This window comes from Grampus griseus, assembly GCF_964374135.1.
Source record: "Grampus griseus genome assembly, chromosome: 3".
NCBI lineage: Eukaryota > Metazoa > Chordata > Mammalia > Artiodactyla > Delphinidae > Grampus > Grampus griseus.
This window is the reverse complement of record NC_139019.1, coordinates 159693652-159710569: the sequence shown is the minus strand read 5'-3', so window position 1 is coordinate 159710569 and position 16918 is coordinate 159693652. Positions and strand designations below refer to the sequence as shown.

Sequence of the window (16918 nt, the reverse complement as noted above, 5' to 3'; positions counted from 1 at the left end):
TAAAGGCGCCAGGGCGAAAGAGACTACACCTCCCGGTGCACCCCGCGCCCCAACGACCAATAGCGCTCCATGTCGCTATCGCGAGGCATCATGGGAATGGTAGTTTGAAGGGGGACACGGCGTGCACCGCGCGTCAAGGCCCAATGGTGTCTCGGGTCATAATCGCAAGGCATGACGGGAGTAGTTCCGGGAAGGGCCCGGCGCGCCGCGGAGACGCCTGGGCGCAAAGGGACGGTTACGAGAAGAGGTGGCCGCGCCTTCTCCATGGCCGCCGCTCGTGTCCCGCTGTGGGCAGTCTGTGTGCTGCGGATGGCGCTGGCCACAGTCTACTTCCAGGAGGACTTTCTAGATGGAGGTGAAGGGGCTCCGCCGGTGGCGGAGGCTTAAGCTCCCTCATACCCCAGTGCCCAACGGATGGCCCAAGTTGCCATTGCCCCCGCCTGTCGCCGAGGTATCGGTGGTGGCAAAACCTCGAAGCTTCGAGGCCTCGAGGGACCCCAACACTCTCCCCACCACCCAAATTAACAGTTTTCAGCCCTAACCGGTGTTATTTACCCCCAACAGAGCGCTGGAGGAACCGATGGGTGCAGTCCACCAATGACTCCCAATTTGGGTATTTTAGACTCTCGTCCGGGAAATTTTATGGTCATAAAGAGAAAGACAAAGGTTAGTGTAGGAATCGTGAGAAAATCAAGGTGAATGTTAAACCCCCATAGCAACCTTTCAAGGTAGGTGTGGCACAGCCCTAACACCCATTTCACAGGTCGGGAAACAGGCATGGGTAGGGTCTTTTGGTCTTCTCTTTTCTTGACCAAGATACCCCCTCTTTACAAGCACTAGTCAAATGGGTTTGGAGAGCCGAGGGTCCTGCCCTACAGAAGGAAAAAGTTTAGAAGGTACTTCTCATTTTTATTTTCACGTTAAAAAGAAAAACAGGGTAAAAGTTATATGCCGTCAAGCACACGGATCTTTGGGGGTCCAATAGGACGAATGTTTACAACTGCACACCGAGGTCAAGATAGGAACGTTTTCAGGCCCCACCTCCACCCCCAGAGCCTTCCCTTCTGGCCTACCCCCCCCCCGCCAAGTCAGTAGTCTCCAAGTACCAAGGATAACCTGTATTCTGACTTCTCATTCCTGATGATCAAAGGTAGGCAAACTAAAGCTCCTCTACTGCCTGTTTTTTGTACAACCAGTTAGCTGAGAGTGGTTTCTACGTTTTTTAATTGTTGGAGAAAAATAGAAAGGGGAATAGTATTTTGTGATGCATAAAAATTACACAAAATTCAATGAAATGCCTGAAATTTCAGGGTCCATAAATAAAGTGTTAGTGGAACACATTCATGCTCCTTCATTTGCATACAGTCTATGGCTGCTTTCAGGCTGCAAAGGCAGAAATGAGTAATTAGGATGGAGAAGGAATGGCTCCCAAAGTGTAAAGCATTCATTCCCTGGCCTTAACAGAAAAAAGTTTGCCAACCCCTGATTTAGATTAAAAAATTTCCCTCTTTACCACCTTCCACTCAACTTCCATCTTGGCTCTGTTACTCCAGTGTTGCCTTCATTGTTTTGTGGATACACGTTCCAAATTGTCAGGCTGTGATGGCAAAAATGGAGTGAAAATAACAAGGTGGTCTGTGAAGCTTGTACAGGGAGCGGGGTTGTCATTTGTTTTTTTCCCACAATGTTTTTCCTTCCTCCAACCTGGAATCCTGAGACTCTGTGCGTTTCATTCATTCCAGCACTTGTCTACTGAGAGCAGACACAGGCAAGGCACTGAGGATACTGGTTAATTTGACCCCTTTCATTGTGGTCTCCCAGGACCGTAACATAGAAGCCATGGATGGAAAGATCAATAGAATTTAACCAGACAGAGATGGGTGAGAGGTGATGGTGGTGGCTGAGGAGTGTGGTGAGACTCAGAGGGAGGTGGTGAGTCAGATGGCCTTCGGAATTGCCTGGATGGTAGGGGAAGGGGCTACAGATCACCTGAGAAAGGGAAGAGTGGGGGAAGAATGTAGGAGAGAGAGAGAGAGAGATAGGTTTGGGAGTGAGGAGTCAACCGTGAGTTCAGTCTTAGACATACTGACGCAAAATGCCAGGTTCATTAATGATGGCTCTCAGCATAGGCAGTTATGGAGGCTGGAGTATGTTACAAGGAAGGGTAGGTTATAAGAAGACTGGCTCTGTTTTCAGGTTTGTCTTTTTTTTTTTTAATTTAAGTATAGTTGATTTATAATATGTTAGTCTTAGGTGTACAGTACAGTTATATATATTTCAGATTCTTTTCTCTTATAGGTTATTACAAAATATTGAGTAGAGTTCCCTGTGCTATACAGTAGGTCCTTGTCAGGTTTGTTTTATACTCCAGTATAAGATAAGGAATTGGTACAGAGCCTTTTGGCTACTGAAAAGGGATTTTTGGTCTTGAAGTGAACAGCTAAATTTATAAAGTACAAGAAGATTCAGATGACAAAAGGATGGTATCTTCATAAAAAGAGCCACCACACAGATGACACCCAAGGACCAGCTCATCCAGTGCAGTGAAGCACTTTTTTTCCCCCCAGATCAGCAATCTGTCCTCCATCAGCCGTTGTGTCTCTTAAATAGCTGTTTTAAGATGAGAAGGAAAAGAAGTAGAATGTTCCATTGTTTAATCCAGTTGTTACAAAGCTTCCTTGTACATTCCTACCCCTTGGAAAATGAAGCAAAATTAATCTTTTATCTATAATTAGATTGCATATTTGTCAGTTAGAGCTGAAGTGTTTTTATAACTTAAGACCTAACAGTGGTATATTAAGTACAAAAACATGTACATGAGTATGTGAACTAGAAGTTCTGTGGCAGCGAGAGCCTGTTAGTGATATGCCCATTGTATATCATTGTACAAATGTGCTATAGGTGCAGGATCAACATAAATGGTTGGAAGGTTTATTATCGGGGTGGGGGAGGACAACCATGTAATTCCCTGCATTGCCGAGCAGTGTCATTCCTAATCCTTCATGAGTACTTTTTATTTAAAGGTCTGCAGACCACTCAAAATAGCCGATTCTACGCCATCTCTGCACGGTTCAAACCATTTAGCAATAAAGGGAAGACTCTGATCATTCAGTACACCGTGAAACATGAGCAGAAGATGGACTGTGGAGGGGGCTACATTAAGCTCTTCCCTGCAGACGTGGATCAGAAGAACCTGAATGGAAAATCCCAGTACTATATTATGTTTGGTGAGTTTAGATAGTATGGACAACCATTTCTTGTGATTTTGAAAACCCTTCCACCTGTAGGATCCTTAGACTGACTTTGCTATAGTTGTGTTGAGTTTATCTAACTAAAGGTTTCTAGTACTGTTAAACCTAATTAGTATTAAAAAAGGCGGCTGTACCATTCTGTTGTTCTTGGGAGAAAGTTATTTATTCAACATTAATGTAGCCCCAAGTATTTTGAATGCCTCAGGAGTCAGTAAACCTTGGCCATGGGCCAAATCGGCCCACAGCCTGTGTTTGTTATGGCCCATGAACTGAGAATGGGTTTTTAAATTTTTTGGCTGCACTGCATGGCTTGCAGGATCTCAGTTCCCCGACCAGGGATTGAATCCGGGCCACAGCAGTGAAAGCCCAGAATCCTAACCACTAGGCAACCAGGGAACTTCCTGCTTCTTAACATTTTTGGATGATTAAAAAAATCAAAAGAAGGACAATACTTTTAACCCATGAAAATAATACGAAACTCAAATTTCAGTGTCCACAAATGAAGTCTTATTGGAATGCAGCCTCACTCAGTTCATTTACGTCTTGTCTATGACTGCTTTCAAGCAGTAGTGGCAGAGTTGAATGGTCATGACAGAGAGTATATAGCTCACAAAACCAAAAATATTTACTGTCTGGCTCCTTACAGAAAAAGGAGATCATTGACCCCTGGAATACATTAAATGTCTCCTGACACTAGGAGTAATTGATTAACATCTGTTCTGGAATTGGGAAGGGACCACATTGGGCTGCAGGAACTAGACATAACTGAAATGTGTGGATTCAAAAACGTTTAAGAATGAAGAGGATTCTGGGAAGATGGGGGAATAGGAAGCACCAGGAATCTGTCTCCCCACATAGACAAGACAACATTCTTGCACTGGCATAATCTGTCTGATGTAACAGTTAGGGAACTATGGAGTCTGTGGAAGTATTGCAACTTCCAGTAGAAAACTGGGGAGGTCAATTTGGGTGAATTTCAGTTCTTAGCACAGTAGTACCTACCCATTCCCACCTCCAGCCATATGGCAAACAGACAGCTGTGCACCAGGTTCCTGGAGCAGCTTTTACAGGAGCCAGGGTAGGCAAAAAGGACCCTGTCCTCCGAATATCAAGGATCTGAACTCTGATGGCTGATTGCCCCTTCTTGTTGCAGAGGTGCAGAAAAAGAGATGGGCAGCCATTGTTGTTAAACACACCCCCATTGTTATAAGCCTTTCCCCCTCCAGCTGAAATGATTTCCAGGAGACTTAAAGGGCCAGAACCCTTCCCTCCCACCCTTCATTTTTCACCTTTTCCCCTTTAGGAAGGTAGACATTAAAGACTAAGACATTAAAAAACAACTACATATGCAGGGAAAATTAGAAAGTGACCACACATACACAGGAAAACACTCAGAAAAGACCTGAGAAAACCTGAAGTTTACATCCCAGGCTGACGCTTGGTACAGAGCCAGCCTTCAACAATCAGTCAAAAAACCAACAACAACACAGCAAACCCTGCGGAAGGAGGAGAATCTGATTTCCAGACTTAACATTCATTATTAGACTCATATGTCAAGTGTTTAACAAATAATCACAAGGTATACAAAGAAACAGGAAAGTGTGGCCCATTCAAATGAGAAGGATAAATCAACATAAACTGTCCCTGAAAAAAAGACCTAATGGCAGATCTGTTAGACTTAAATAACTGAATGATGCTAAAAGAACTAAGTGAAGATGTAGTGAAAGTCAAGAAAAATGAGAGTAAAATGGAAATATCAGTAAGGAGATAGAATACTTAACAAGAAACCAAAATCAAATTCTGGAGCTGAAAAGTAAACTAACATGAAGAGTTCACTAGAAGAGTCAAAGGCAGATTTGAGCAAGCAGAAGAAAGAATCAGAGATCTTGAAGATAGGATAATGGAAATTATCAAGGCTGAGGAGCAGAAAGAAACAAGATTGAAGGAGAGCAAACAGAGGCTAAGGGACCTGTGGGACACCATCAAACAGACCAACGAGTACACATTGTGGGAGGCACAGAAGGAGAAGAGAGAGAAAAAGGAGCAGAGGGAGAGAATATTTGAAAAAACAAAGGCTGAAAACTTCCACATTTGATGAAATACATGAATATAAATATCCAAGAAGCTCTATGAACTCCAGGTAAGATGAACTCAAAGAGGTCCACACCAAGACACAGTGTAATCAAACTTGCAAAAAGCAAAGACAAAGAATGTTGAAAGCAGCAAAAGGGAAGCAAATCATCACATACAAGGCATTTGCAATAAGCTTATCAGCAGATTTCTCATCAGAAAGTTTGGAGGCCAGAAGATAGTGGATTCAAAGTGAAAAGAAAAAAAAAACTCTCAACGAAAACTCATATTTGGCAGAACTGTCCTTCAAATATGTGGAAAAATTAAGACAGAAAAGCTGAGGGAGTTTGTAACCACTAGAACTGCCTTGCAAGAAATGCTCAAGGGAGTCCTGCAAGGTGAAATGAAAGGACACTCACTAGACAGTAACTCGAACCTATATGGAGAAATAAAAATCTCAATAAAGGTAAATATAATTATAAAAGCTAGTATTATTTAACAATGGTTTATAACTACACTTTTTGTTTTCTACATGATTTAAGAGACTAATACATTTAAGGAAAAACAATTATTTGTGTAAAAGCTAATATTACTGAAACTTTGGTTTGTAACTACAAATCTAGTTTTCTACATAATTTAAGAGACTAATGCATTTTAAAGAATTATTAGTTTATGTTTTAGGGGACACAGCATATAAAGATGTAACTTTGTGACATCAATAACTAGCTAGATGGGCTAAGGGAAGAAGAGAGAAGACTCAAATTACTAAAATCAGAAATGAAAGTGGGGATGTTACTACCTTGTCTACAGAAATAAAAGGGATTAGAAGAGAGCACTATGAATATTTGTACACCAAAAAGTTGGATAACCTAGATGAAAGGGACAAATTCCTAGAAACACAAAACCTACCAAGACTCAATCACAAAGAAATAAGAAATCTGAATAGACCTATAAGTCCTAAGGAAATTGAAGCAGTAAACAAAATTATCCCAACAAAAAAAAGCCTTGTCTCAACAAACTGAGTATATGGGGAATATACCTCAACATAATAAAGGCCATATATGACAAACCTACAGCCAACATTATATTCAGTGGTGAAAAGCTGAAAGCATTTCCTCTAAGATCAGGAATGAGATAAGGATGCCCACTCTTGCCACTTTTATTCAACGTAGTATTGGAAGTCCTGGCTACAGCAATCAGAGAAGAAAAAGAAATAAAATGAATCCAAATTAGAAAGGAAGAGGTACAACTGTCACTGCGTGCAGATGACATGATACTATACATAGACAATACTAAAGACACTGCCAAAATACTACTAGAACTAATAAATTCAGTAAAACTGCAGGATATAAAATTAATATACAGAAATCTTTTCTTTCCATACACCAACAACAAACTATCAGAAAAATTAGGAAAACAAACCCATTTACAGTTGCATCAAAAAGAATAAAATACGTAGGAATAAATCTAAGGAGGTAAAAGTCCTGTGCTCAGAAAACTATAAGGCACTGAAGAAAGAAATTGAAGAGGACACAAACAAATTGAAAGGTATACCTCATGGATTGGAAGAATTAATATTGTTAAAATATCCATCTTCCCCAAGGCAATATACAGATTCAATGCAATCCCTATCAAAATACCAATGGCATTTTTCACAAACGAGAACAAATAATTCTAAAATCTGTATGGAAACACAAAAGACCCCAAATAGGCAGAACAGTTTTGAGAAAGAGTAACAAAGATGGAGATACAACACTCCCTGATTTCAAACTATACAACAAAGCTTATAGTAATCAAAACAGTATGGTACTGGCACAGAAACAAACACATAGATCAGTGAAACAGAATAAAGATTCCAGAAATGAACCCATGCTTATATATGTCAATTAATCCACAACAAAAAAGGCAAAAGCTTACAATGGGAAAAAGACAGCCTCTTCAATAAATAGTTTTGGGAAAACTGGGCTACTCTCTCACTATATACAAAAATAAACTCAAAATGGATTAAAGACTTAAGTTACAACCTGAAACCATAAAACTCCTAGAAGAAAACAGGCAGTATGCTCTTTGACTTCAGCTTAAGCAATATTTTTTTTGCATCCGTCTGTCTCCTCAGGCAAGGGAAACAAAAGCAGAAATAAATAAATGGGACGACATCAAACTCAAAAGCCTTTGCACAGTGAAGGAAACCACAAACAAAATGAAAAGGCAGCCTACTGAATGGGAGAGGAGATTTGCAAATGATAGATTTGATAAAGAGTTAATATCCAAAATAAAGAATTCATAGAACTCAACATCAAAAAAAAAAAAGCCCAATTAAAAAATGGGCAGAGGACCTGAATTGACATTTTTCCAAAGAAGACATACAGATGGCCAAAAGACACATGAAAGATGTTCAGCATCACTAATCGTCAGAGAAATGCAAATCAAAACCACAATGAGATATCACCTCACACCTGTCAGAATGGCTATTATCAAAAAGACAACAAATAACAAGTGTTAGTGAGGGTGTGGAGAAAAGGGAAATCTTGTGCTCTTTTGGTGGGAATTTAAATTGGTGCAGCCACTATAGAAAATGGATGGAGGTTCATTTAAAAAATTTAAAAATAGACCTGACATACGATCCCACAATTCCACACTGGGTATTTTTCCAAAGAAAACAAAAACACTAATTTGAAAAGATATATGCTCCCCTATGTTCATTGCAGCATTATTTCCATTAACCAAGATATGGAAGGAATATAAGTGCCCATCAATAAATGAGTGGATAAAGAAGATGTATATATACAATGGAATATTACTTAGTCATAAAAAGGAATGAAATATTTCTATTTGTGACAACACAGATGGACTTAGAGAGTTTTATGCTAAGTGAAGTAAGTCAGACAGAGAAAGACAAATACTATATGATTTCATTGATATGTGGAATCTAAAAAACAAAGCAAATGAACAAATATAACAAAATAGAGAGTCATAAATGTAGAGAACAGGTGGTTGCCAGAGGGGAGGAGGGTGAAAGGATGAGTAAAGTAGGTGATGAAGATTAAGAGGTACAAATTTCCAGGTGCAAAATAAGTGAGCCACAGGGATGAAATGTACAGCATGGGGAATATAGTCATATATTATATAGTCATATATAATAATGTAGCTTCTTTGTATGGTAACAACGTAATTAGACTTACCATGGTGACAATTCTGTAATGTATAAAAATATTGAATCACTATTTTCTGCATCAGGAACTAACATAATGTTCTAGGACAATTATACTTCACAAGCAAACTCATAGAAAAGGAGATCAGATTTGTGGTTACCAGAGGTGGGCATGGAGGAGGGGGAATGGGATGAAGGTGGTCAAAAGGTACAAACTTTCAGTTATAAGACAAATACTAGGGTTGTAATGTACAATATGATTAATATTCTTAACACTGCTGAATGTTATATATGAAAGTTGTTGATAGAGTAAATCCTAAGAGTTCTCACCACAAGGAAAAAATACTTTTTAAAAAATTCTGTACCTATATGAGATGATGGATGTTCACTAAATTTATTGTGGTCATCATTTCATGGTATATGTAAGTCAAATCATTATGTTGTGTATATTAAGCTTATACAGTTCTGTATGGCAATAATATTGCAATAAAACTGGAAGAGAAAAGGAAGGAAGGAAGGAAGGAAGGAAGGAAGGAAGGAAGGAAGGAAGGCTGGCTCTGAATCTGATGGTTTTGCTGGTGAATTCTACCAAACATTGAAAGAATACCAATCCTTCTCAAACTTTTCCAAAAAATTGAAGAGGAGGGAACACTTCTTAACTCATTCTATGATGCCAACATTACCCTAATACCAAAACCAAAGACACTACAAGATAACACTGATGGAAATCCTCAACAATATACTACTAAACAGAATTCAGCAGCATACTAAAAGAATTATACAACATGACCAAGTGGCATTTATTCCTTGGATGCAAGTATGGTTTGGCATATGAAAATCAATGTAATATGCCACATCAACAGAATGAAGGGGGAAAAATGATCATCACATTTGATGCAGAAAAAGCATTTGACAAAATTCAACACCTTTTCATGATAAAAAAAACACTCAACAAAATAGGAATAAAAGGAAACTAATTCAATGTAATAAAAGGCATATATGAAAACCCCACAGTGAACATACTCAGAAAAACTCGAAGTGTTTCCTCTAAGATCTGAACAAGGCAAGGATGCCTGTTTTCCCAGTTCTATTCAACATAGTACTGGAAGTTTTAGCCAGAGCAATTAGGCAAGAAAAAGAAAAGAAATTGGAACAGAAGAAGTAAAATTATCTGTTTGCAGATGATATGATGTGTAGAAACCCTAAAGCTTGCACAGAAAAACCCCATTAGAACTAATGAATGAATTCAGCAAAGTAACAGGATACAAAGTCAACATGTTAAAAAACAAAACCAAAACCAGTTGCATTCCTGTACACAATGAATAATCTGAAAAGGAAATTACAAAAACAATGTCATTTACAATGACATCCAAAGGAGTAAAATACTTAGTAATCATCTTAACCAAGGAAGTGAGAGACTTGTCTAATGAAAACTATACACTATTGCTGGAAGAAATTAAGACATAAATAAATGGGAACACATCCTATGTTTGTGGATTGGAAGACTTAATATTGTTAAAATGTCAATACTACCCAAAGCAATCTACAAGTTCCAAAGCAATTCAGTCCAATCCCTATCAAAATTTCAATAACTGGAACTTCCCTGGTGGCACAGTGGTTGGGAATCTGCCTGCCAATGCAGGGGACACGGATTTGATCCCTGATCCGGGAAGATCCTACATGCCACAGAGCAACTAAGCCCATGCACCACAACTACTGAGCCTGTGCTCTAGAGCCTGTGAGCCACAATTACTGAGCCCATGTGCCACAACTACTGAAGCCTGCGCACCTAGAGCCTGTGTTCTGCGACAAGAGAAGCCACCGCAATGAGAAGCCCGTGCGACACAACAAAGAGTAGCCCTTACTCGCCACAACTAGAGAAAGCCAGGGCACTGCAATGAAGACCCAACACAGCCAAAAATAAATAAATAAAAATAAATAAATATAATGGTTGGTTTTTAGATAATCAACAAGTTGGTTTTAATAATCAACTGTATAGCACAGGGAACGCTACTCAATACTCTGTAATAACCTATATGGGAAAATAATCTGAAAAAGAGTAGATATATGTATAACTGAATCACTTTGCTGTACACCTGAAACTAACACAACATTGTAAATCAAATATACTCCAATATAAAATAAAAATTAAACTATATATATATATATTTTTTTTTTAAGAGGTAATTCCTTGGTGGTCCAGTGGTTAGGACTGCGCTTTTACTACCAAGGGTCCAGGTTCCATCCCTGGTTGAGGAACTAAGATTCTGCAAGCTGTGCGGTGTAACCAAAAAAAGAGAGAAAAAGAAAGAAAGAAAGAAAGAAAATAAATAAATAAAATGGTTGATTTTATGTGATGTGAATTTTGCCTCAATAAATTAAAAGGGTTTGGGAATTGCATGACAAAGGAACTCCATGGCTGATGATTTTTAATGCTGTCACAGCCTAAAAGCCCATCTCACCTCTTTCTTTGCCAGAACCACGTTCAGGCAGCAGCCAACTCCCCAGAACAGCCTTGGTGTCGGCGGGTCATTCGGTGAGCCGCGCTGGGGCACAATTTTGGTGGCACTGTCCTGCCCTCCCATTTCAGTGTCCCCATGTCTTACACATCCTGTTCACACTAAAGCTGAAGTGAGACAGGATATCCAGGGACTTGAAAGTAGGGTTTGCTGAGAGGTGACTCAGGAAGATGGATTCTCTAAGTACCTGCCCCTCCGAGGCTGTGATTTCCCCTTTGGTGGAAGATACTTAGAGTAGTCAAACTCATAGAGGTAGAAAGTAGAATGATGGTTGCCAGGGACTGGGGAGAAGGAAAGATGGAGAGTTATTGCTTAATGGGTATAGAGTTTAAGTTTTACAAAATGAAAAGTGTTATGGGGATTGATGGTGGTGATGGTTGCCTAACAATGTGAATGTGTTTAATACCACTGAACTGTACACTAAAAATGGCTAAGATGGTAAATTTTGTGTTGTACGTATTTTGCCACAATAAAAAAAAAAGGTGGAAAAGAAAAAGCTTTAAGGATGAAAATGTATTTTTAAAATATCCATCCATAATCCAGATTTGGGGACTTATTCTTTAAAATTATTTTCTCTCATGTGACGTTTTCCCATGCTTATTTTAAATTTTTTCGTGATCAGGATCCGGCTTCAGACACCTAGTTATGCTGTCCTTATATTTATATACAGCTGGTCTTGATGTTATTGTAGAAGTAAAAAGAATATTATTTTATTACATATTAGATTACTTATTAGATTTAGATCTAATTCTGCTCTGTCATTTTGGAGAGTGAGGCAACTTCTCCAAGGACACAGCATTAGATTGATCCAAAGTTTCCACAGATTGCGCACTCCCCGACTCCCTGCCCAGAGTTCTCTCTACCTACCACGCCTCACATTTACTCTTTTTTAAAATATTTATTTATTTATTTATGGCTGTATTGGGTCTTCATTGCTGTGTGCGGGCTTTCTCTAGTTGCAGCGAGCGGGGGCTACTCTTCATTATGGTATGTGGGCTTCTCATTGCGGTGGCTTTTCTTGTTACAGAGCACAGGCTCTAGGCCCGTGGGCTTCAGTAGTCACCGCATGTGGGCTCAGTAGTTGTGGCTTGGGCTCTAGAGGACAGGCTCAGTAGTTGTGGCACACAGGCTTAGTTGCTCTGCGGCATGTGGGATCCTCCCAGACCAGGGCTCAAACCTGTGTCCCCTGCACTGGCAGGCAGACTCCTAAACACTGCACCACCAGGGAAGACCCTCACATTTACTCTTGAATTTAAAATCTGGAACGGAAAAGGTCTTTATTTAGATTAAAAAATAAATTTAAATGTTTTGGTTATGGTTATTATTCTCTTAAAACAGGATGGCAGAGATATCTGGCAAAAAAATACCTATTGAATTAGAGATGATTTCACAAATATTTGATTTAGTTAGATTTAGTAAACAAAATAACCACAAATATCCACCAAAATACTACTTTTAAATATACACAGCATGTCTGCTACATTTAAATTGCAAAGCAGCATATGTTGGAGTAAAATATATATATATATATAAATTTTCCGCATTATGTTGCTTTTAACTCAAAATCAGTTACATTTTACCCAAACCCATTGTGTCACTATTCGAACACTTCCTGTGATTTCTCAGCTCTTTCCTTTGGTTTGAGAGCAGCTTGCTAGTGTTGAAGAGGAAAAGAGAAATATGTTTTATTGGGCCCTTGCCAGGGGCCTTACCCATGCAATCTTAGATTATGTGTAAAACCCTAGGAAATGGGTAACACAGCCCCATTTTGCAAATAAGGAAACTGAGGGTCAGAAAGATTAAAATACTTGCCCAAAGGCAGGTCAGCCCAATTTCAGAGCCCATCTGCCTACCCCATTGTTCACAAAACTCCATTACTGCATAACTATTTTATGATTGCTGTTAATGGAAAATGTCCAGATTTTTCTGGTCAGATCTGGGCACATTCTGAAGCTGAATTTAATAGTAAAAGTGTGTAGGTGCTTAGGAATAGAGAGGAAAATTCTGACCAATTTCGAAGGAAAAATAAATTTCATGTTTCAATCCTGAGATAATAGACTTTCATACAAATAGTTTACATAGCTTTTGTTTTAAAAAATTGAACAGGAATGTTTTCCAGCAGTGACAAAAAAGGAAATTACATAAACCACGCGTCCTCCGGGAACTCAACCAGGAGATAGATGTGGTGTTCTTTGTCGGTTCCGTAGATGGTATTTCCAAGTAAAACGTCGCATCTACTCTGGCAAATTCATAATATTCTTTAAGTAATTATGTGCAGCCTAGATCTCTCTTATTTAATCTGGAGGTTCATCACTGCAAGTTCTAGAAGAAGTCACAGTCATCTGCTTGTGTTTACACAGGGTTCGTTCACAGGGGTGGGTGCAGGCCTGGGTCAGTGGATGTGGTGGAATTCTGTCTGAGACAGAAAGACACGCAGATACTTTAGTACATTCCTATGGCTTAAAGTCAATGAAGCCGCAGCAGGGTAATTCCAAACAGTCTCGGAAGGTTTCACAGATTTTCCAGATCCCTCCTGTAAACCTTGCTTAGAATATTCAGAACTTCTTTGTCTCTGAGCCGGGAATACAGTGTCCTACAGCATTCCATTTCCTTAGTGACTGAAACTTACGTGGCAATTTAAAAATCGTTAACTTTTTTTTTAACATCTTTGTTGGGGTATAATTGCTTTACAATGGTGTGTTACTTACTGCTTTATAACAAAGTGAATCAACTATACATATACATATATCCCCATATCTCCTCCCTCTTGCATCTCCCTCCCACCCTCCCTATCCCACCCCTCTAGAAGGTCACAAAGCACCGAGCTGATCTCCCTATGCTATGCAGCTGCTTCCCACTAGCTATGTATTTTACATTTGGTAGTATATTTAAGTCCATGCCACTCTCTCACTTCTTCCCAGCTTAGCCTTCCTCCTCCCCGTGTTCTCAAGTCCATTTTCTACGTCTGCGACTTTATTCCTGTCCTGCCCCTAGGTTCTTCAGAACCTTTTCTTTTAGATTCCGTATATGTGTGTTAGCATACGCTATTTGTTTTTCTCTTTCTGACTTACTTCACTCTGTATGACAGACTCTAGGTCCATCCACCTCACTACGAATAACTCAATTTTGTTTCTTTTTATGGCTGAGTAATATTCCATTGTATATATGTGCCACATCTCCTTTATCCATTCATCTGTTGATGGGCACTTAGGTTGCTTTCATATCCTGGCTATTGTAAATAGAGTTGCAATGAACACTGTGGTACATGACTCTTTTTGAATTATGGTTTCCTCAGGGTATATGCCCAGGAGTGGGATTGCTGTGTTGTATGGTAGTTCTATTTTTAGTTTGTTGTTGTTGTTGTTTTGCGGTACGCGGGCCTCTCACTGTTGTGGCCTCTCCCGTTGCGGAGCACAGGCTCCGGACGCGCAGGCTCAGTGGCCATGGCTCACGGGCCTAGCCGCTCCGCGGCATGTGGGATCTTCCCGGACTGGGACACGAACCCGTGTCCTCTGCATCGGCAGGTGGAGTCCCAGCCACTGCGCCACCAGGGAAGCCCTATTTTTAGTTTTTAAAGGAACCTCCATACTGTTCTCCATAGTGCCTGTATCAATTTACATTCCCACCAACAGTGCACAAGGGTTCCCTTTTCTCCACACCCTCTCCAGCATTTATTGTTTGTAGATTTTTTGATGATGGCCATTCTAACTGGTGTGAGGTAATAACTCATTGTAGTTTTGATTTGCATTTCTCTAATGATTAGTGATGTTGAGCATCCTTTCATGTGTTTGTTGGCAATCTGTATATCTTCTCTGGAGAAATGTCTATTTAGGTCTTCTGCCCATTTTTGGAGTGGGTTGTTTGTTTTTCTGATATTGAGCTGCGTGAGCTGTTTGTAAAATTTGGAGATTAATCCGTTGTCAGTTGCTTCATTTGCAAATATTTTCTTCCATTCTGAGGGTTGTCTTTTCATCTTGTTTATGGTTTCCTTTGCTGTGCAAAAGCTTTTAAGTTTTATTAGGTCCTGTTTATTTATTTTTATTTCCATTTCTCTAGGAGGTAGGTCAAAAAGGATCTTGCTGTGATTTATGTCATAGAGTGCTGTGCCTATGTTTTCCTCTAAGAGTTTTATAGTGTCTGGCCTTACATTTAGGTCTTTAATCCTTTTTTTTTTTTTTTCGGTACGCGGGCCTCTCACTGTTGTGGCCTCTCCCATTGTGGAGCACAGGCTCCGGACGCGCAGGCTCAGCGGCCATGGCTCACGGGCCCAGCCACTCCGCGGCATGTGGGATCTTCCTGAACCAGGGCACGAACCTGTGTCCCCTGCATCGGCAGGCGGACTCTCAACCACTGAGCCACCAGGGAAGCCCTTTAATCCATTTTGAGTTTATTTTCGTGTATGGTGTTAGGAAGTGTTCTAATTTCATTCTTTTACATGTAGCTGTCCAGTTTTCCCAGCACCACTTATTGAAGAGGCTGTCTTTATCGAAAATAAGGTGACCATATGTGCGTGAGTTTATCTCTGGGCTGGGCCCTCTATCCTGTTCCATTGATCTATATTTCTGTTTTTGTGCCAATACCATACTGTCTTGATGACTGTAGTTTTGTAGTGTTGTCTGAAGTCCAGGAGCCTGATTCCTCCAGCTCCATTTTTCTTTCTCAATATTGCTTTGGCTATTCGATGTCTTTTGTGTTTTCATACAAATTGTGAAATTTTTTGTTCTAGTTCTCTGGAAAATGCCATTGGTAGTTTGATAGGGATTGCACTGAATCTGTAGATTGCTTTGGGTAGTATAGTCATTTTCACAATGTTGATTCTTCCAATCCAAGAACATGGTATATCTCTCCATCTGTTTGTATCATCTTTAGCTTCTTTCATCAGTGTCTTATAGATTTCTGCATACAGGTCTTTTGTCTCCTTAGGTAGGTTTATCCCTAGGTATTTTATTCTTTTTGTTGCAATGTTTCCTTAATTTCTCTTTCAAATTTTTCATCATTAGTGTATAGGAATGAAAGAGATTTCTGTGCTTTAATTTTGTATCCTGCTACTTTACCAAATTCATTGATTAGCTCTAGTAGTTATCTGCTAGCCTCTTTAGGATTCTCTATGTAAAGTATCATGTCATCTGCAAACAGTGACAGCTTTACTTCTTCTCTTCTGATTTGGATTCCTTTTATTTCTTTTTCTTCTCTGATTGCTGTGGCTAAAACTTCCAAAACTATGTTGAATAATAGTGGTGAGAGTGGACAACCTTGTCATGTTCCTGATCTTAGAGGAAATGGTTTCAGTTTTTCACCATTGAGAACAACGTTGGCTGTGGGTTTGTCATATATGGCCTTTATTATGTTGAGGGAAGTTCCCTCTATGCCTACTTTCTGTAAGGTTTTTATCATAAATGGGTGTTGAATTTTGTCAAAAGCAAAAATCATTAACTTTGAATAGAACTCTTTATAAATTTCACAGTTCATTGGAACCTACGTACTGATTATAACCTCTTTTTTGCTTAAGATGTGGTGTTATCTTTAAGAAAATATATATATACGTATGTGTGTTGTCTTGGAGCATAACAATAATAACAACAAGTATTGAGCATTGCCATACTAAAAGCTTTACATACATTAGCCCCTTGAATTGGCAAAATAGCTTTGTGAAGTCAAGATTAACACCCCTATTTTACAGACCAGGACCCTGAGGCATGGGAGGTGAATATGTTAGTTGCAAATATATCTCAACAGTGAAGGAGAACTGGGATCGGAGCCAGTCAGTCCAGCTCTGAAGCCCTCCTATGGGTACAGGAACCTTGGTCAGAGCTTCAGAATGAGGGCCTGAGGCTCAGACAGCACATGGGAGAACGCTTACTAGAGTGTTGTTAGACCTTCCTTCTCTTCCTCACATTCTGGCTTACACTCCAATCCAAAGTGGCTGC

At 39.7% G+C, this 16918-nt stretch overlaps 1 protein-coding gene across 1 annotated transcript in view; it reads left to right on the top strand.

Annotated features, from left to right (window-relative positions):
• Positions 1–244: 244 nt before the first annotated feature.
• Positions 245–16918, top strand: part of CALR3 (calreticulin 3) — a gene marked incomplete at its 3' end in the record, with an annotated part of 30931 nt that continues 14257 nt past the window's right edge. Inside the window, exons 1-3 of the mRNA XM_082651977.1 lie at positions 245–355; positions 565–666; positions 3024–3227. Of these exons, the coding sequence (XP_082508103.1) occupies positions 265–355; positions 565–666; positions 3024–3227 (397 nt within the window). The 5' untranslated portion in view covers positions 245–264. The remainder of the gene's footprint in view (positions 356–564; positions 667–3023; positions 3228–16918) is intronic.